Below are 21,916 nucleotides of genomic sequence, written 5' to 3' on the forward strand. Positions count from 1 at the left end.
TGAGATTTTTCCAACTAAATCTCTAGCTTGTTGGCCCAGTTTCACCTTGGGAGGCCCTCAGGACAAGCCACCCCCTTTCACACAGGACAGACTTTCTGGGTTTTTGAAGACTGTCACCATCTGAACCTCTTCCTCCCTGCCCCAGAATCTTCTCCAGACAAAGTCATTCCAGTTCCTTCATTCAGTTTTCCAACTCTCTATCTTCTGGTACAAACTGAACCTCTTTATTGCAGAAGAGGCCCAGTCAGTGTAAACATAGAGACACTGTCATGTCTAGACACTAAGGTGCCTGGACTACCTCTCAAAACCCACCTTTCTCCCTGGTATGCTCAAGCCTTCCACAGCAGGGCCAACCCTGCCTGGACAAAGCATTGGAAATCCCTCCCAAACTTCTCTCCCACTGACCTGCTCTTTGATCCCCTTCCCTAGCCCTGGATTTCCCCTGGTAAGATCTTTGACTTTACTAAGCCAGCTCCTTTGTCCTTAGTCTGGCCCCTGACCATGAGGACCTACTAATTGGGGTTGGGGTTAAAATGAGGTTTCACTACTCACTGAAGATGGCTCATGCTGAGGAACACAATACCGGAATCGGATCTCTGAAAAGGTTGAGCCACTGACTTTGAAGTTGGTATAAATGTGGGTCCTTTGAGAAGTTTTATTGCATCAGGGTGAAGTTATAGAGTATCACCGTAATATTTACAGACTATGGATAGATGGTTTAGTATGATGAATGCTAATGATTTTTAATATAATACATTATCTTTGTTGTCACCACTAGCATTCTTTTAAAAAAAAACAAATGACTAAAATATAAGAGGAAATGGTGCATGGACAGTAATTCTAATACAGTTTGGTGAATGAAGAATGTATTAAATGTATTAAATCTCCTAGGCAGAACCAAGTATTGCATGATCTAGCTTCTCTCATAGCCACTTTAATATATATGCAGAAAATAAATTGGCAATGTATGAAAATAAATGTAGCAGAAGGGGCAATTTAACTAGCTGAACAGCTAACGGGTCTCAGTGAAAATCTGTGAGTGAAATAATCTAATGATTTGCCCACTCGAAAGTTCCACCGTGGATTCTAGGCAACAATGTGGCCCTTGGCCAGTCATTCTCATATTGATGTTTGCATTGCTGGGTGCAAGGTGGGCCCAGAGGAAGTGAGGATCAAACAGGCTCAAATATGTGGCTTACATTCCTCCATACGCTGGGTGTAGCCAGAATCTCCAGCAAGCCTGGGAAGAGCAGATGGATAATAGAGGCAGAGGGAGGTACTGGGGAGAGCAATTTCGCTTCCATTTTAAACAACTCTTATTCCCTCCCTGTTTCCAACTGCCCAGAGAAAGCAGTTCTTTCTCATTAAGGTGCTCAAGTAATGTAATCCTCTTTTACCCTCTCTGAATTCAAGCCCACCTTCCCTCTCATCCCCAAGCATCCATGTTCATTGGGGTGGGTATGAAAACCTGGTGAGCCTCTTCCTGTTCTTTCTACACTAGTCTCCCTCAAGGGGACATTGTCCATACTGACTCACTGTGGGGTCCTTCGTAAGAACACAATAGATAAAGTCGTAAGAAGTCTTAGGGAAAATAATCACAGGTCTCATTCTATTGAGTCTCAGTCAAGGTCACTCTGAGGTTTAAAAGAGTCTTTACTTCATATCCATATCTACCTATATTTACTTGTACATATAGTTATAGTCCACTTTTCATATATGGTTTCTGCCCACATCCATGATCCCTTAATCACAATTCTGAAATTAAAAAAGTCCTGAGAGCTGTCATCTTCCTGAACTTTGAGACAAACTCATTTCATGACAGAATCCGACCTCTTACTGTTAATGTTCTTGTAGCAATATTAGTGAGTTTTATTAAGTGACACTGCATCAATGTTATTGTGTCAATATTAGTAAGTTTTATTAAGGGACACTGCATCAAAAACTAATGATGTATTTTATGGTGACTAACATAATGCAATTAAAAAAGGGATCCTTCCCCAGATCCCACTTGAGCTATTATACATATAAAATGGTATCTTCACATTGTTAAAATTTAAAAAATCTGAACATCAGAATTCTTTTCCCCTTCAGAAGGCTTTGGATAAGGAACATGTGTGTACAAACACACACATATGCAAGTTTCCGTCTATGTCCGTGAAACTTTATTGTGGTGGAGCTGATGACTAACTTTATGTGTTTCACCTCAGTGCATTCGTTTTTAGCAAAATAATCCCTGGAATTGTTTTGCTTCTTACAGCAATGGCTCAAAAATAATCCAGTAAATGGAAACTCTATCCAGAAATATTCCAAAGTCAATCTAGACTTGAGTTTGGTAATATTGGGATAAGTGGAGTCTTAAGAGAAACCAGACATGAAGGCACAGATATGAAAGAAAACTAGAAAACCACTTGATTGTGTCTCAGCCCAGCAGCCCCTCAGCTCAGGGCTGCGGCTGCTCCATGCTGGACCTGAAACGTACTTGGGAGGAACTGAGGCCAAGTTAGCATAATGTCTGGATTGGTCTCATTAAATCTGTTCCTTCTGTCTTTATTTAGTAACCAGAGACAGAAACAATTGATTAGATTTAGAAGGTACTTTGCATAAATGTGGAGTCTTTACTGCCATAAAGGAGAGACCTGCAAAAGAACGAAGGGAAGGAGACTGCTGGGTCGGAGGACCCTGCGCCCCCCACCCCCCACTGTCGGGGACACACAGGCACGCAGGCTTGTGTGCGTGCATTTTCCCAGGGGATACAGTCCCCTATTTCTTCTGCTTCCCCTAATCTCTTGGTGTATTTGGCAGAGAAATGTACTTTCGGATAGCATTTACTTAGCCGATAGCATTTTAAAATGAGCTTTGCTTTATGAAAGAAAATACCTAACTGGGAGATTAAAAAGGCAGCCTTTAGGGAGGTAAGGCACATGGAGTGAAAATGCTCTCTGCATTGGACAGGTGGGGGCAGGCAAGGAATAGTGCTCTGTGCCTCCAGAGTCTTGAGGAGACGGGTCGCAGGGGCCCCTCTCACTCCAGTTTGAAAGTGTGACCACAGGATGAGGTGCCCCTGAGATGAGGACTGCACTCTGCTGACTGAGTTGAAGTGGGGAAGAGAGCCTAGCTGGGCGCTGGGAGCTGGGAGCATAAGCAGCAGTGAGCCCAGCAAATTGCAGGTGGGCAGCCACTGGCACAGCAGCAATACTCACCACCAGTGAACTTACTTCCGAGGAGGAGATCGGGCTGCTGAGACGGGAGTGGGGGTGAGGAGAGTCCTCCCCACCCCCTGAGGCTGGAACCACACTTCTCACAGTGAGCCTGAGGACGGGGTGAGGATATCACCCACCATGGCAAGAGACGTTGCAGGCTGATTTGTTATGGGCACAGTGAGCAAACGATTAGTAAGGAAGACTATTGATTATCAGTGAAGGCAGAGTGGCAAATGGTGTCAATTTCCAAATACTTTGCTTGGTCAGCTTTACAGATTTGAAATCAATCATTAAACTTGCTTGGTGCCTTATGAACATATCTCCTTCTAAGAGTTTTACAAAGAGTTGATAAAAATTAAGGTGGAGGAGGCCAAGAAATGTGACTCTGGCCCCCTCAGTGCTGGGTGCTGGGCACCAGCAGTGAAAATGTTTTTCACAATCCCTGTCCTTGGAGTTCCCATCTCACTTTTCCAACTAGTGGGAGGCAGAGGCCAGCCTCTCCCCCTGTGGACCTTAGCTTCCTCCAATTAAAATGGGGGTTGAATTCACCCCTTCTTTGTGAGAGAACTATACCGTGTGTATAGCTGAGACCATAGCCCTGTGACAAACCTCTGGGTTTCTGAACAAGATGGCCATAGGAAATGAAAACTTATCTCAACCCAAAAAGCATGGGATCATTAAGAATCTAGGCTGTGTGTCAGTCTGTAGCATCTGTCTCTGGGTCCAGAAGGCATGCATCCTTGGCTTAAAGAGTTTATATAAAATGCGGGAGGCTAGGCTTTTCTGAGAGGGAAGATAATGTCGTGGAACCCAAAGAACTTGGCCACATTCAGGCCCTGTTCTAATGAAACGTTTGACCTTCAGCCACTCACCAGGCCTCCTGAGCCTCATATTTCCCATCTGTAGAATAGGGCGGTGTACTCCAGTTAGCCCACATCTGACAGATCACAGGCCCGATGCTGTGTGAGGGCAGGCCCTTGGCCTGATGATGGGAGACAAGCAAGGCAATGAATAATGTCATTTTACTTTCAGCCTACTCTTGGCCACACCTCAGCCGCCACCCGCAGTGCCAGCCAGTGGGGGATCCGGCAGCTCCAGTGACTCTGAAAGCAGCTCTGAGTCAGACTCAGACACCGAGAGTAGCACCACCGACAGTGAATCCAATGAGGCCCCTCGTGCAGCCACTCCAGAGGTGAGGGGTATGGGGGCTATGAGTGCGATTTGCCTCTCACCTGTCACCAGGTTGCGTGGCACTCCCAGTGCACATGCATGTGCGCGTTCATGCACACACACACACACACACACACAATAAATATTTCAGTGAAGTACTTGGATATCTGAAAGCATTTTTTTCCCTCTAAAACATATAAGTGCACAAACACTAAAAGATGGACATTCCTTCCTATATGACTCACTTAGCTCCTCCGAGCCCCCATCTTCTCATGTGTAAATCTGGAGGAGTCATGACCAGGTTTGCAACTCCTCTTTTGAGAGAACCAGTCAACCAGACCTACTTCTGGCCCCAGGGATACTACCCCTGACTCCAGGTTAAAGTGATGAGTTGCCACTTGGCAAAGAAGACCAAAGAAATGGGATGGATTTTTGAAAATTTTGGTTGCATCCTCCAAATGTGTTTGATGATAATTCATGAAAATATTGAACACAGCTCCCTAAAATATCCAAATTACACTTTTGAAATAAAAAACAACGAGCACTTCCCCTCCTGTCTTTGCTGAGTCCAGAATGACCCCTCAGTGGTCTGAAGCCTGTGCCCCTTACAGATCCACTCCAGGGCTCCATGCACACTTGTTCATTATCATCAGAAAGAAATATTGGAGAATGCAGTAGTGCCAACCCCACCATTAGTCATAGCCAGGACTGTTTGAACATGGGCCCTGGGCTGAGAAGCTCTTGACCTTCACTTTTTTGTGTTATCCTCATAACACTTCTCTGGGGTCCTTGCTGTTACTATTCCCATTTTACGAATTAAAGAATAAGGTTCTGAGAGGTTAAGAGAGAACTTCCCCCAACCCTTGTCTATCATTGCCCTGTGTGCGGTCGACTCACAGCTACTCAAGTGTTTTTAATTCTGTCACCCTTTATTGGCTGGTACCATTAAGCCTCAGCTGATTGGCTTTCAAAAGAAGAGCAGTTCTAATAAAAATTATGGCTCTTTTAGTTCAACAGGCAGAATTCAGAGTTGGGAATAAAGCACCTGAGTTGTACGCATCATTTCCGTGGCTTAACAGCAGACACTAATGTCTGCATGCATGTCCCCAACAACTGGTTATTGCCCATACACTGGGAAAGTGTGGTGGTTTTGGGGAAGTCAAATCTTTTCATCCTTCAGTAAAAAGAGAAAAGGCTTGTCCTTTTTTGCAGTGAATTACAGCACCATAGAGAAGGCACTGGGACTTTGGTGAATAGAAAATCTTTCCTGTTGAATTACACTTGAGGCACATTGACATTGCTTTCAGGACCCACGATCATTACTTCTGCCTCCCGGTGAGAGGATGAGCAATGAGTCCCACCAAAGGATTTTGGGAACAGGTTTCCCAGCTAGGCCTCCGTGCCCACCCTCTGGGAAAACTCTCTGTGAATAATTCTTTCTTTCCTGGCTGGAGTGGCGACTGCTTTCAGAAGAGGGGTGGAAGCCTGTTGCAATAAGTAGATCGAGGCTGGTTTGTGGAGTATTTGTCTCTCTGGGTAATTTGATGAATTTAGATTCCATGTGTGTCTTTAAATGTGTGAATGGGCACTTAACATCCACAGCTTTTATCAACATTCAGTGTACTAAGGGTCCTTCTGGATTCTTCCAAGATGTGAGATTCACTCCTGCTGTTGTTTCTCATCTGCAGCCTGAGCCACCCTCCACCAACAAGTGGCAGTTGGATAAATGGCTTAACAAAGTGACATCCCAGAACAAGTCATTTATTTGTGGCCAAAATGAAACACCCATGGAGACAGTGTCTGTGCCTCCTCCTATCATCCAGCCAATGGAAGTCCAGGTCAAAGTGAAAACAACCCCCAGCCAGATCCTGGCTGAACCCAAAGAGAGGCCTCTCCTCAGTCTTATTAGGGAGAAAGTCCGTCCACGGCCGACCCAGAAAACTCCAGAAACCAAGGCTTTGAAGCATAAGTTGTCGACAACTATTGAGACAGCCTCTCAAAGGACGATTGGAAAAAAACAGCCCAAAAAAGTCGAGAAGAACACCAGCATTGATGAGTTTACCTGGCCCAAACCAAATATTATCAGCAGCACCCCCAAAGAAAAAGAAAGCATGGAGCTTCCTGACCCACCAAGAAGCCGCAACAAAGTCACTGCCCACAAACCAGTCCCTAGGAAGGAACCAAGGCCAAACGTTCCCCTGGCTGCCGAGAAAAAGAAGTACAGAGGGCCTGGCAAGATTGTGCCCAAGTCCCGGGAATTCATTGAAACGGATTCGTCCACGTCCGATTCCAACACCGATCAGGAAGAGACCTTACAGATCAAGGTCCTGCCTCCTTGCATTGCTCCGGGACGCAATACCGCCAAATCCAAGGAAGTCTGTGGTGCCAGCTTGACCCTCAGCTCTTTGGTCAGCAACAGTAGCAACAACAGCCTAACCACCGTTAGTGAAGAGCCTGCATTTTCACCCATCCCTGTCATGCAAACCGAGCTGTCGCCACTACGAGATCATGAGAACCTGAAAAATCTGTGGGTGAAGATTGACCTTGACCTGCTGTCTAGAGTACCTGGCCACCACTCACTGCAGGCGACACCAGCCAAGCCAGACCCCAAGGAGCCTGCATCCAAGCCCAAGCGCCAGACCACCACTGCAGCCGCTGAAAAACCCATCCTGAAGGGCAAGCGTAAACACAAGGTAGGCTGTCCTCCCATCCTCCATGGTGTGCCGAGGGATCATGAGCAGCAGCTCTGTGTTGGCGAACTTGATATTAAGCCTCATGTGCAAAGAGGCTAACAGCCATGGAGTGCAGTCTCTGAAGGGCAATGATGCTTTCCATGGGAAATGTGGGATTCAATGTGACCTAGGAGGAATGGTCAGCATTGGGCAGCCAATATGAAGAGTATCCGAAATGGCACATGGGAGATTACGATGGGAAGAAAAGAAGGCTGTGGAGACAGTTGCCTTCCCTGGGTACCCGGTCCCTAGCATTGGCTCCTTAAGCTGCCCGGCTTTCATAGACTCACAGGGTCACCCCCACAGTCCCCACCCTGGCAGCCGCAGGGCACCCAGGTGATCCCAAGCATTCAACATGCCCCCCCCCGGGTCTGCTAATCTCTCCAGACACACATCAGCATCACCACACCCTAGTTATACTTTGATGCTCCTAGCAGACACACAGTCTGCCCAGACTACTCGGTCCCAGAGCTGTGTGGTTGGCCTGACTCATGGAAACCTCACCTGGAAGAGGTTAGGACTGAATTCCAGGGCTACAAACTCTCACCAGAAGGGCAACCATCAATCTCGGCCTCGTGAGTTTGAGCTCTGGCCCTCACTCTTCACCCCTCTTTGGGATGACAGGCGTAACTTCAGAACCAGCCAATGCACAGGCATGTCTTGCACATGGTTTATTGCTTGGCATGTTATTGGTTGTCTAAGTGACCTTTATATGTAACACATGAGCCCCACACTGTTTGCACAGCCTCATGCCATATTAGAGTTGCAGTGTTAGTTTCTCTGCTACTCATTGGTGGGGGCATTATTGATGGAAGAAGAGTCTGAAAACGATAAGTTCTCTTTACTTTTGGTCAGAGATTCCTGTGCCGCCCAATCTTTAATCAGAGGTTCACAGTACAGCTCAACTTGCTCAAATGCCAGCTTCTTGGCTGATTGTTTTCTGTCTGAGCAGAGGTGTGCATTTAACTCCCCGAGCAAAACTAGAAGTTAAAATGGAAGCAAACTGTCTACCTTGCTCATGGTTTTTCAGTGTCAGCATGTGCCATGTATTTCAAATTCTGTCTTTTTCTTCCCATTAAAGCCAACAGAGATCGCAGAGAAAATCCCTGAGAAGAAGCAACGCCTGGACGAGGCCCCCGCTATCTGCCTGCTGCCCCCTTGCATCTCACCAGCGCCACCCCACAAACCTCCGCACAGTAGAGAGTGAGTTTGCCCTGTCTTGGTAGGACGCCTCGATTGTTTGGACCCCTCAGAAATCTCAAAGGAAGCCTTTTGGGGGTGGGGTGGGGTGGGAGAGCCCTCTTTCAGAGGAATGGCAAGTAAGGAAACAGCCAGTCCTGACAGCTGTTCTACCAAGGGTGGGATGAAAGCTGGAATGCAGACTGCCAAATCTTGCATAGTCCATGAGCTCTATAGCAATCTTTCTTTAGCCCAAGTCATGTGGGGCCCAAACTTGGACAAAGTGACCTTTTAGCCTGAAGGGAAGAGTAAAAGAAGTGAAGGAATTAAAATAAGAGAGCATCCAGATCACCTGCTTCTGGGCCACTTCCAGTTTTGATGGCAATGAAAGCAGCCTTTGCACAATGACCCAGCTCCTGCTTCCTCTTTGGTGCCATTCCGTGACCTAAAGACAGCTTGAGGGCTACTAGGTCCATCCTGACATCCTGAGAGGCCAGGGGAGTAACATGTTTGAGGATGCCGCAAAGTGGAGACATCTGAGAGCTGCCCCCCACCCCTTCGGGGCCATGGTATGTCAGGGAAAGCTGGTGGTGATGCATCCATTAGTGCCAGAGTCAGGCGGGAGGCCTCTCTCTCCTCTTCACTCAGATGGCCCCAGCCTTCCCTGGAGAAGTCCTGAGATCTGTTGCTACCAAGCATTGTGACCAAGTTCTTACATCTTAGAAGTATCAGTTAACTAACAGTCATGTTAGCTACTGGAACCATTCCGTCTGGATAATTATTACCATAAATCCATTCAACATTAAAGATTATTTCCATCAAAGACCAGTTTGGGAGCCTATTAGCAGCCCAGAACAGAGGCGCAATCTGGCTAACTGCTGCTAACAATTGATTTCACAGATTACTGTTTAACATCAGTGATATGGTATCAATCTGCCACAGATAAGATGTCGGAAATAAGTTTTCAGCTTGTGGTTGTTGAGATCCATATTGTTTGGAGATGAAAGGTAGGAAAAGACCAATTACCTCTCTATCCACTTGGTATAAAAAGGAGATTGGGGCCCCAAGCTTCTCCTCTCCCTGAGAATCTGTGGCTCTTCATACAATGCATGTGGTATAACTTTGCTCTGAGACATCCCTTCACATACTTGGAGTTCTCAGACCCAACGACCCTTCCAGCGGGGCAAGCTGACCTCTTCACTCCCAAGTGAGCCAGCCCTGTGGGGAAGCAAGCTCCTTACCTGGGGATCAAGCATTGTCCTTCCATGGCCTCCTCCTTCCCTGGAAGACAGACAGAAATGGTATGGCTGCTGTGGCCATAGCTCCCCAGTTTCCAGGCTTCGACCCGTTCAGGCAACCCAAAGACACAAAGAAAGGGCAGGAGGTGTTGCCACAACCATTAGTCTCTGACACTAGTCTCTGTAAGCAGTCCAGTGACCCTCCACTTCTCCCATCTCATGGAAGAGATACAATCAAGTATTAAGTAAATGTCTAGTAATTTGAGTTTGTTCTTCAGAAAATGGTGTTGCTGACTCATGGTCTTTATAGTCTTTCTGCTTTTGTAGTCATTAGAAAAGCAGTGTTTACCTAGTAGCATTCATCGTTCAGGAAGGGCCTGGGCCAGATTCTTAAGCTCATCAAATAAACCCAGATGTGTGGAAAAGATCTCCAGAGCAGACAGAGAGAATGAAGCCAGGACTGGCCTCTCAAGGCTTTTCTCCCAGGAATCCCCTCCTCAAGTTCCATCTGCTCCTTTGTTCCTTGTTGACCTTCCAAACCAAATTCTTAGAAATTTGTAAACATTCACTTTTCTAAATGAATGTTCTAAACCCAACAAAGAATGCCACACACGACTATGACAGCCACAGTTCTCCATCATCTAACAGGAGGGCCCTGCTGAGTCCCACCCCTGCCTCCCAACACATACCTCCTTGGGAGCTTGAAGCATCAGCAGGGCCTCTGAAGCACTGAGTGGTGGTAGTGACACACTTATCTTGTCCACTGTCCCCCTCTGACCTACAGGAGGTGCCCAAGTGGCAAAACCTGTTCTTATAATAAGAAGCCATAATGGTGATAAAGTTATTTCTAGAAAATGCTCCCTGGTTATCCTTCACCAGGGAAGTTATTGAAGGCCCCATGGTTCCAGCTCACTACCAAACAGATGGAAAAGGGACCAGGGGATCGGTGCCCACTGCACAGAATGTGCTGGAGTGTGTGTGGTGTTGTGTGTACAGTGGCGATGGGAAGGCCAAGCACAACTGTAGTGGTCATTGGAAAATCAGACGCAGCTCAAGTAGTGGAGGAGTGGCTCTAGCTAATGAACCACTCACCTCCCATAGACACTCCAGCAATGCTTGACATCTCTCTGATGTCCACTGCTTCTGTAATGATCATACTTAATGCGAGCTGATAGCTGCATAGCTTCCTCATGGACATGGGTCCTATTTCAACAGTTTGCCATCTTTTTTATTGGGCATCACGGCTATCTTAAAATGGTTCTACATGTCAAAGCAATTTTTAAATTCCATTGGCAAATATTTTTTGATTGATCTTAACTAATTAATGTAATGGCAAAACAGTTACTGTTTTTAAATATTTTGCTGCTTCACAAAACTTGACATAGGGCCACATTTATGAAACAAAAGTTGGTGAGGACAGCAAATGCTATTATAGTTGGCAAACGTGGGCAACACAGTGGAAGGGGAACAAGGAGACTGCATTGAGTTCTACCATCTCAGGGAAATCAGACCACTTGAATGCTTGTTCATCTTTGATTTATTGCCTTGACATATTGTAAATCTATATTGCTAGACACTGACTGAAATTGACCAAGAGGAAAACATAAATTCTTGTTGACTTCATTTGCTATTGAAAACTGTATCAATAATCATGGAAAGTAAATGGCTGCATAGTGCCATATTAGTTGTCTAAGAAAAGATTAAAATTCAAGTAATCTTCATTGATTAGGCTAAGACAGTAACTAAAATGAAAATCCATGACCCAATTACCATGTTAAGCAGCTAGCATAAGGTTTTAGTTGTTCTGTTTTATTTGAAGTCTCTGTTTCTTTGATGGTGCCCATTTAATGGGCAGATAAATCAGTCTGAAAGCATGGGAGTACTTCTAGGACTACAGATGTCTTATGGCGATATGACAAAATAGTTTCCAAATGGGTTCCATAAAAGGAAGCACATCAGTACTCCAGTATAACAGTGTAAGGTCAGTGGCTTCTTGTACCTTGGTATGGGCCTAGAATATGTTGAACATATGGTTTTCAGTGTGTCACGAAAGTATTTAGTGTGTTATTGATAGCTAAGTAATGTACAGCATAATATTTCTTAAGAAAATATCCCCCTACTCATTGTTTATTGTTCCATTTATTGTGTGATTATGCAAGTAAGTCCTAGGGCAAAATAAGTAGGAACCATCTTAAAAAATGATGGGATTAAAGTCTGCATTGGATTTTCCATAAAAAATCTAATTGAGAGAAATCTTGAAATGTTACAAATATCATACTATAGCACCCTCCATTAGACAGTTACATTTATCATGGAGTTCTGCTTCAGAGATATGTGTTTATTCTTAGATACATCTATTTGCATTTATTTATAGCTAGAGCTCTTTATAGATATCTATGTCTACATGCATTTTTGTATATACTCTTCTTCACCATAGTTAAAGGACGATCAACTAAAATCATACTTATATTGAAAGTATCCACATCATGGGAAAAATCACAGAAGAGAGACAAAACTTTTTGACACTCTATGCTTTTGTTTACACAGGAACAGTTCATCCAGGAGAGCAAATAGAAGGAAGGAAGAAAAGCTGTTTCCTCCTCCACTTTCCCCACTGCCAGAGGACCCTCCACGCCGCAGAAACATCAGTGGCAGCAATGGCCCCTTTGGTCAAGACAAGAACATCCCTATGATCGGACAGATCACCTCTACTAAACCGAAGAGAAGTGAAGGCAAATTCTGTGCTACTTTCAAAGGGATATCCGTAAATGTAAGCATCTCAGAAGAAGTATTATAATCATCAGGTACAAACAGGTTGACCCAGCTTGTCTAACCAGATGTGACCCCTGGGGGGATGGGAGGAAAAGGCAGAGAGAACAGTGTACAGAAATACACAAACTCTCCATTATTTCAAATCTCGATTGTTCTAATGTAGGATGAATTTTTCATTCCAGTCTTACTTCTCCCAACAAATTATTATGCAGAGACTCGGGGCTTTGGACATCCTTTGGTCTAATACTTTCATATCTTGGCAGTGGAGACACACAAAGTACTGATCGGGCACATGGCATCAGCACTGATCATTTAGTGAATGAAAGAACCAGTGGATGAGGTGAGATTGCCCAACATCACTGAAACAGGGCTGAAACTCACAGTTGCATCTTCCCAGCACCCAGTGCAGCAGGTGTGAATTGTCTTTAAAATAGTGACCCAAAAAAATGGAATTTAATAGGTGAATCTGTTGGTAAAAATTGCACAGCTGTGGTTCTAAGCTCAACTAAAGGATTATCCAGCCCTTTGGATTTTCAGCACCACTGCTCTGTTAGCATAGAAAATTGAGACTTTGCATCATTTTTCACATCTGTGCAGTCTTTCCGTCTGTCTCAGGTATAGGTACCTAAAGCACAAAAGCCACAAGCAAAGTGTCACCGGTGAATATTAATGACAAATGCATCTGCTTTTCCATGTAAATGTATGTATGTGCAGATGTGGCATCTGTATGCATCTAGTCTCCTTTAAGTGTAATGTAAAAAAGCAAATACGGATTGCATGGAGCACTGGGTGTGGTGAAAAAATAATGATACTGTTATGCTGAAAATAAATAAATTAAAAAAAAGCAAATATGGGAAAATCAATGAGCTTTCAAATGTCTTGATGCCAGCCTGGTGGACCCTGGACCAAACATGCCCATTTACCACTCCATGAAAAGCAACAAGGCCTCTGAGCTTGAAGGACTCCAAGGTAGAGTCCTCCATCATCTGAGATGACTGGCATGGCACGCATATCTAGGCCAATTTCATCGCTGGTATGGAGCAATTGGTGTATTGTAAAATAGTCATTTTCCATATGAAATTGTGTGTGTGTGCACGCATGCGCCCACACAATATTTGCATTCACATTTAAAAATGCTGACCTCGTTAGAAATTAAACCATCTACTCTAAACAGTAATTATGCTATCAATCCCATTTTTCATACTGAATGTAATTAATATGGTAAACTCCAACTGGTGCTCTTTTCTCTTGCAAGCTTTAGGAGGACATACGCCAGACCTAGGCAATTCTCTTCATACAATGCCTGGTGTATTAGCACAGAGAATTAGGTGCCTAATAAAGTTGTGATTGTGACAATGGTAATGCTTACAAGCATCAGCAAATTCATATCTATAAGAACTAAAAGCTACTAGGGAAACCCGATAAATATGGTTCCATCAGCACCTAGAAGTGGATTGCCCTCCTTAAGGAACTCATTGGAGTCTCCCATGAGAGGCTCCAATGACTGACTACCCATTGCCACTTCCTTTCATAAATGACTTGAAACCTGGAAGACAAATACATTTTTGCCTTAGCCTGGAGGTTAGGAGGCTTGGTGCATGGTGTTAAAACTTCAACAGGTTTTCTATGGCCTGGGGCAAATTACAAAACCACTCTGAGTCCATAAAACGAGTGGATTTGATTAGATGATCTGTAAGGCTTCTTCCAGCTCCCAAAGGATTTTCAATCCTGTGCTCTCAGAGTCTTCTGTATTTTACTTTGGCATGAAGTCTCATTTATTGATTCAATAGATGGCTGAAAATGGATGGAGAACACATTTATGTAACTTGCATGATCATGACTGAACACAGCCATTTCAAGTCATCTATGCCAGGACTGACAACAGTGTCATGTGCATAGTGGATGCAGTGCTTTGGGGTCCTTGTCACATAGCTTGATCATAGAGACAAGTGGGACCATCTTGGGTTGACTCCACTGCCTGGTCCAGGCCATCTGGCTTTGGCAGTGGAAACCTGGAGTTTTAGAAGGCTTCAATGTTTTTCTGTGTTTGGTTGAATAAAATCCATGATGATTTGTCAAGGATTTTCTCCCTATCCATCCCAACAATTGTTACATGGGTAGCCTCTCACCACATTTCTTTCAGTGAGCTCTTGGTTGTAAGTTTTGATAATCAGAAGATTCAGGGTCGAGTGGAAAAGATAGACTTGCATGGACATAAGGAATGTTCACATTTGGCTTCTATTTTGCAACTGACCCTCTTGAGTCAGGCAGGTATGGTGCACACAGTCAGCAAATTATTGGGAGCATGAGGCTGTGGGGCGGGGGGATGGGGTGGGGTAGCGATGTCAGAAATCAGAGATGGCACCAGTGTTCAGAAAGCTCTCAGTGTGAGGTAAACAATGAGACACGTGCTCAAAGAACTACGATATAAAATGTCTGGTGGGTGGTGTCATAGAGAGGGATTAAGACAGACTTCAGTTCTCTGAAGGGGCAAGGAAGATTAAAACCCCTCTGGCTGGAGACATAGGTGGTTTTCCTGGAGGAGAAGGCATTTGTTGAGCTGGGTCTTAAAAGTTGAGGACAGTTTAGAAATGAAGGGATGTGGTTAAACAAAATGTGATCTGTACATACAATGAAATATTCTTCAGCCTTAAAAGGGAAGGCCATTCCGACATGTGCTATGATGTGGTTGGACCTTGAGGACTTGACGCTGAGTGAAAGAAGCCAGTTGTATGTATTTTACCACAGTTTTTTTTTTAATTAAAAATTAGAGCAAATTTTCACCAGGTGAAAAAGGAAAAGTAATGAAGGGAAGGTTCTTTCAACTCTAAGACTGCACATGAACCAAAGCAGGAAATTGAAGAAGGCAGGTTGTGTCCAGTCTGGGGGAAGGTCTATAGGAATGAGGAGGAGGAGATCAAGAGGAAAGCAGAAGCCAGATTAGGGAGGACCTCACAGGCCAGCAAAGGAGCTCAGCCTTGGGTTTGCATTTGGATTCAAGGCAGTGAAATGCATGGAACTTTGTGGAAAAAGGTCCGGCAGCAGAGTGAAAATGGATTGGAAAAGCTGGCTCCAAGGTCAGAGGTCCAGCTGGGTTGCTGATGGTCTCGGTCAGAAGCCACGAGGGCCCGCACTTGGTGGCTTCAGAGCAGGAAGGGACAGATTTGAGAAATGGTGGGGAGATGCAATGAATAGGACTCTATAATGGATTGGATAAGGGTAATGGAGGGGAAGATATTAAAGATGAAATAGAGCGGGGAAATTCACTTTTTTTTTTTTTGAAGCTCTTTTCAAAAGAGTTTTAGGATCATTATCATTTTTTGAAATGGAAGAATTTACAGCACTTCAACATATAAAGCTGATTAAAGCAGAGCAGTTCAGATGGAAGGCAAGGTGGGGAGTATACTGGCTCCAATGCTTCTGGCCCGGGGATGACCACAGTGCCCTTACTGACATGGAGAAATCCAGTCTTGGTGATAAGGGAAGACCGTTGCTGCCATTAACAGAAAGAGGGAACTGGTTTTGTTATCAATTTGGTTTCAGGGCAATTTGATGGGCTAATGGCCATCTTGGTGATAATGAGCCAGAGGTGATCACCACACAACTGGAGCGTTAGAGAGAGGGTAAGATTGAGGTTTCCATTTGGCAGTGATCTAGATATTATCCAATCTATGCCAACACAAATGGGATTGGCAAATCCTGTCAAGCTCAGGAAAGAAGAGGAATGGATGGGGACCTGAGGAGTGAACCTTGGGAGATATCAACCTTAGAGAGATAGCAACTCAGACAAGCAGAAGAAGGAGGAGGTCCCATGGCAAACATGGTCAGAGGTAGAACAGTCAAGATCACGCCACAATTGCCGGGTAGGGAGGGCCAAGTGTACCGTGGTCTCACATATACTGTCACAGAAGCACCTACATTTTTTCGGCTGGATTCCACTCTTTCCATGGCAGTGACAGTTCAGGATGAAACCCAGAAATCTCTTGCCCATTTAGTTTTTGATCTGTTCAAAATAAGCTTTCACCATCTCAAGACTTCAAAATGAGGAGGCATTCATGTGACATTCACTTCGCCAGACATCAGTCAAGGCCTCAATGAACAAAAGGGCAGCTTTAGCTTTGGTTCCAGGGTATAAGTCCTGGTTTGCTGCACTGAATTGCAGAGTGACTGGAGTACCTTATTTACCCTAATGGAAGTTTTTGGGCTGTTCCCTTATCAAAAATTTTCATATCAGGGTCACCTCTCTTTCTCTATCCCCCCACCCATGCTCGCTCTTGCTGTCTTCATTCTCCTTCCTCCTTCTTGTCTTTCTCTCCCTACCCCCTTCTTCCTCTCCCCACCCACATTTCCTATAAGATCTGCCAATGGCTCTCTTGTTGAGATAATGATGTAATCACAGCAACTGACTAGCTCCATGGATTGGTATTATCCTAGAACAAGCGCTGGTGATCTACCAGGGTCACCTGTTTATTCTCAAGCTGTGTGCATTGTTACCTTTCTTTTGCCTTGTTTCCTACTGTACTTGACATTAAAAGTATATGTGAAAAGATGTTCTAAGAGGCTGAACCTTATGGCAACTGTCTGTCCTTTTCCCCAGGATGGAGACACTCCAAAAAAGACAAGCTCTGCTGCCATTATGGTTACCAACACAGCTATTGCCACTGCCACTGTCACTGCTACTGCCATTGTCACTGCCACTGTCACGGCCACTGCAACTGCCACGGCCACAGCCACTACCACAACCACTACCACAACCATCTCTACCATCACCTCCACAATCACTACAGGCCTCATGGATAGCAGTCACCTGGAGATGGCATCCTGGGCAGCCCTGCCTCTTCTGTCCAGCAGCACCGCCAATGTCCGGAGACCCAAGCTCACTTTTGATGACTCGTATGTTTTTCCAGATCATCACAGATATGGTGTGGGGGTGGTGCATGGGGATGGGTGCATGCAGGATGGCTTTTCTAGCACCAAAGTAAGACTTCAGCGGTGGCCCCTCATCCCCACACATCCTCTGTCTGCACCAAGAAATGTCTTTGGCCCATTTTGATCATGGAGCTCTGGTACCATTTCCAAAGACAGGTGCTTAATTCTAGGTTGCTTTGGCCCCCTTTCTTTCTTTATTTATTTCTTTTTTTTTAATATTTTATTTATTTATTTGACACAGAGAGAGAGAGATCACAAGTAGGCAGAGAGGCAGGCAGAGAGATGGGGGGAAGCAGGCTTCTCAGCAAGCACAGAGCCTGATACGGGGCTCAATCCCTGGACTCTGATATCATGACCTGACCCAAAGGCAGAGGCTTAACCCACTGAGCCACTCAGCTGCCCCTTGGCTCCCTTTCTTATTCATGTCCTCAGATTGAACAGAGCGCCAGCAGCAGCTAGGTTCATTGGGGTCCATGGGATGTTCGTACAGTGGAATGACTGGGTTGCAGGGGCCAATAATGGATCCCAGTGGGCCATTACACACTTCACATCCCACTTCTGGGCTTCTTTCAAAGTTGGTTATTCTGCAAATGCTAGAGGTCACCTGCCTTCTCCAAGGCATTGTATTGGCATGGATTTATAGCAAAACTATTTGTGGCTCTTCAGTCTTTTGGGGAAAAGATGAAACTTTAAGGAGTCTGTTTTGTTTCTTCAGGGTTCACAATGCTGATTATTACATGCAAGAGGCTAAGAAGCTGAAGCACAAAGCTGATGCACTGGTAGGTTTTACCCCTCTTGCTGCTTCCCTCCCATTCCAGTATCATGTTTTGAAGGGAAACAAAGAAGTCATCTTATCAATAAGTCCAACTGTCTCATTGCTATGCTGACATAGGCAGATTGGGGCTGATTCATTCCTTACACCAGAATTCCCGAGCTCTTGGCAGCATGTTTCCCTGCCCTTATTCATGTTCTCACTCTTCTTCCCCTTGCCCCAACTTCCCAACTTAAATGCCACATACTGTTGCAGGCTTTCGAGTGAATTCGAGATGACTTTTGAAAGTGCCCTGGAGAAAGTGGGAAATCCCTTTGGCTTCAGTAAATCCAAACTGGTGTAGACAGACAAAGTGGTTGACAGCTGGTCAGGTGGCCTCCAAAAATGGCTTTGAGAAACCCAGGTGTGTAGAAAAAAATGCAGCTCCATGCTGAACTGATTACATGTTTCCAGGTGAGGCCCACAGTCAGGCTAGGACCCCACACAGAGAAATGAAGTTCTGTCATCCAGAGTTCTGAGGACATATGGCCTTGTTTCCTCCAAGGGTCTTGGCCACCGAGACCAACGATGATCTCAGCATGTTGAGTTGCCTTGATTGCTCCTCCTAATGGGGGTCTCAGCCACATGTCACAATTACTCAGGAAGCTTTAAATAAACCCAATGCCCAAGCCTCACCCCAGATAGATGGAGTCAGAATTTCTGAGATGAGGACCCAGGCATAGATATTAATACTCTCTACTGTCCCCAGAGAAGGGCAGTGCTTCAGTTCAGGGTCCTCACCTCAGTTCAACTCCATTATGTTAAAAAAAAAAAAAAAGCCCACTGTCCTCCATCATAACAGTGTGTCTATCCAGGACTTAGCTGGCTCACAATGTTGGACAGTCATTTTCCCACTGTGGTCCAAATTGCTCAGGTATTGTCTACGGCTAACCTTTCTGTGGCAGGAGCGCTCCTTTGAAAGCTACTGTCCCCTGCTTCTGCAGACAAAAATGACAAGGCAGGCTGGGTACCCACTCCACTGGTGATGCTGAAGAGACTCATGGGCTCATGGAGTGGGACCATGTAGGAAAGGTTTGGAGGAACTGAGAAAAATCAGAGCCACAGATATATATATAGAGATAGATAGATAGATAGATAGATATAGATAGATATAGATATAGATATAGATATAGATATAGATATAGATATAGATCTATCTATATCTATCTATCTATATCTATCTATCTCTCTATATATATATAGAGAGAGAGATAGTTAAGAGCCAACATCACTCTGTACCTTCCAGGGCTATGTTTATGTGTACCCCTAAAATCACTTTTTGTCTAAGCCATTTAGAAAATGCATTTTCATTTGAGGCAACTCCAACCCCCCTTGGGGGCAAAAGCCAGTTTTGGGGTTAAAGTAAAAATGTCAGACATTGGAATGGTGCATGACCCTCCAGTCCACAGGGCACGAAGAGATGCTGAGCATACTTTTGGTCTTTATGTTTCGGTGGAGGTGTGTGAAAAAAATACCTCAAATAACTCCCACAGGGTTCAGGGGAGAGGTGGTAATGATGGAAACAAAGGTTGAGAGACACTCATTTAAAGGAAGATATCTTTGCTAGGCTCATGTCTGTGCCAGACCCAGAGGCCCCCTGTTGTTTGAACCCCTTGGTTTATGGATGGGGAAACTGAGGCCTGGGACCAGGGTAGGACCTGGCCACAAAGTGGCACAATGACCACGTAATCGTCTCTCTGGACTTTTCAGTCTCTCCTTTTGGAAAAAGAGAGGTTTGGTCTAGGAGATCTTTAGGAAGCCTTCCTGCTGTGGGTTTTTGAATGAGAAATCACTTTGAAAAATCAAGTTGTAAAGAAGAATTTCCTCACAAGAAAGGCAGTCAGAGCCAGATTACCTAAGGAAATAATCAGGTGAGGCACGAGAAGGAGGAGATAGTTTACACACACACACATAGGTTTTCATAAAATCGCTTTGAACGTGGTTGAAACCAGTATTCTTCCATAACAGCTCACAGTGAGGAAACTGCAGAACATTTATTGTAAAAAGAGTCATTTACAACAGTGGTTCTGTAGGACCTGTAACTCATCATTTTATAGTTGTACTTAATCCTTTTCCAGAAACAGCTACTCTGCCATTTTGAGAATTGAAACCTTCATAGCTGCAAGAAAATATTTTGATAAAAGGTATACAAGAAAATTAAAATAGCTAAATCTGCATTATATTGGTTCTTTTTACATAAAATCTCGTATTAGTGGAATTCTTACATCCAGCTATCAAAAAATTGAAAACATTAAATACTGTTATAAAATACTCACTATAAAAGTGTCATATATAGTATTCATTATACATAAAAAAGAAATCAGTATGTCTGAGTCAGTTTAATCATGACCATTATCGGGGCTAAAACCTTTTGCAATAAAATTTTACTAAACTAAAATATTTAGTAGTGCTATATTTTTTGGCTTTTTGACACACTATTTCAGGCCATCATTTACAATGAAAGTGATATGATTCTTGTCAACAGTCACACCAGAAGCTTCACACTTTTCATGACAATAGCATCAATTTGTTACTCCTCCCCTGGGGATGGGGTTGATGTGATCGCATAGACTGTATAGGGAAGTTGCCCATGAGTCTCATGAAAAGAAGAGTTTCAGGGCAAGCTCTGCCCATAGGATGCTCCAAGGCCCTGTCTAGTCAATTCCCTGGGGGGAAGGGTGCAAAATGGCCCTGGGGTTGAGACCTGCTCCTTTACCTGGGGGAGAAAAGAGACAATATGCTATTAACAAGTCATCTTCTTGTTTTAGTTTGAGAAATTTGGCAAAGCCGTGAATTACGCCGACGCAGCCTTGTCCTTCACCGAATGTGGCAATGCGATGGAGCGTGACCCTCTAGAAGCCAAGTCTCCCTATACCATGTACTCTGAGACCGTGGAGCTCCTCAGGTTAATGGCCTTTCTGCAGCCATCTTCCTAAGCTCATCTCAGTCGTAATTAGAAGCTGCTATGTTTTTTTAAAACTATCATTTCCTCCTACTAATGGTTTGTCTTATGCATCTTCTTCTTAGAAGTCATCGTAATTAGTTCTTGCCATTTTTTTAATGTCATGGAAATTTATAATTGATGGACACTACTTTTATAAATTATCCCCTTCAGAGGTTGTAACATGAGTGTTATAATTTACAATATTCATAAAATTAAAATGGAAACATAGTGGGTAGAAGTAAAGTATAATAATTTCACCATTTGGTATTGACACTTGCCTTTTCAAAGTGCAGTTTTATAATTCAAGGAAGGTGGCGCTATCAAGATTTCTGTTATAAACCAAGTTTTCTCAGAATTTCTGCATTGGTTGTTAAAAAGGAGGAGCCACTGTTCCTACACAAAGTTGGCTTGAGGGCAGCAGGTATGCATGAACTTCCCCTGTGTCTGTAACTTCAAGGAAACAGACAAGGTGGTAGAAGGGGGAGGGATAAAAATCAGAAGATGGGAATAGGAACCAGTATATTAACTGCACAGATTATTGGTCTCATTTGCATTTGAAATGAAATTTCCTGGCCTGCCCCTGATCTTGTGGAATAGAATTTGTGAGTAATCAGAAAAATTCCTGGAAGAAGTGGAAAGAGAAGAAATGCCCACTGTTGTATTTTCCAGCAATGTGCAGATATTTGTAAAATAATTGAAAAGCACCATCATTTGCTGGATGGACTAAATAATTGCTTTTGTTTGAGTGAGCAGTTCCTCACCTGATAAGTCCTTTCTATTCGGGTCACCTCTGGCTCGATTAATTGATAATGCCAGGCCTCGCTTTTACTGTTACAAATCGGAGACCCTTGTAATTAAACCTCCAGACAAACATTGGACACACTGAGCATGCATTTTTATCCAGCAAAGTCTTCCAAAAGATCAAAAGAATGCAAAGTATT

The 21,916-nt window shown here is 44.2% G+C and overlaps 1 protein-coding gene across 9 annotated transcripts in view; it reads left to right on the forward strand.

The window, feature by feature from the left end:
* Nucleotides 1-21,916, forward strand: part of AFF2 (AF4/FMR2 family member 2) — a 459,081-nt gene that overhangs the window by 420,443 nt on the left and 16,722 nt on the right. For all 9 annotated transcript variants that reach the window (XM_032330752.1, XM_032330754.1, XM_032330756.1 and 6 more), the window contains 7 exons: nucleotides 4,233-4,392; nucleotides 6,059-7,063; nucleotides 8,184-8,305; nucleotides 12,067-12,289; nucleotides 16,889-17,184; nucleotides 17,936-17,999; nucleotides 20,800-20,936. In XM_032330752.1, the coding sequence (XP_032186643.1) occupies nucleotides 4,233-4,392; nucleotides 6,059-7,063; nucleotides 8,184-8,305; nucleotides 12,067-12,289; nucleotides 16,889-17,184; nucleotides 17,936-17,999; nucleotides 20,800-20,936 (2,007 nt within the window). The remainder of the gene's footprint in view (nucleotides 1-4,232; nucleotides 4,393-6,058; nucleotides 7,064-8,183; nucleotides 8,306-12,066; nucleotides 12,290-16,888; nucleotides 17,185-17,935; nucleotides 18,000-20,799; nucleotides 20,937-21,916) is intronic.

This window comes from Mustela erminea, chromosome X, assembly GCF_009829155.1.
Source record: "Mustela erminea isolate mMusErm1 chromosome X, mMusErm1.Pri, whole genome shotgun sequence".
NCBI lineage: Eukaryota > Metazoa > Chordata > Mammalia > Carnivora > Mustelidae > Mustela > Mustela erminea.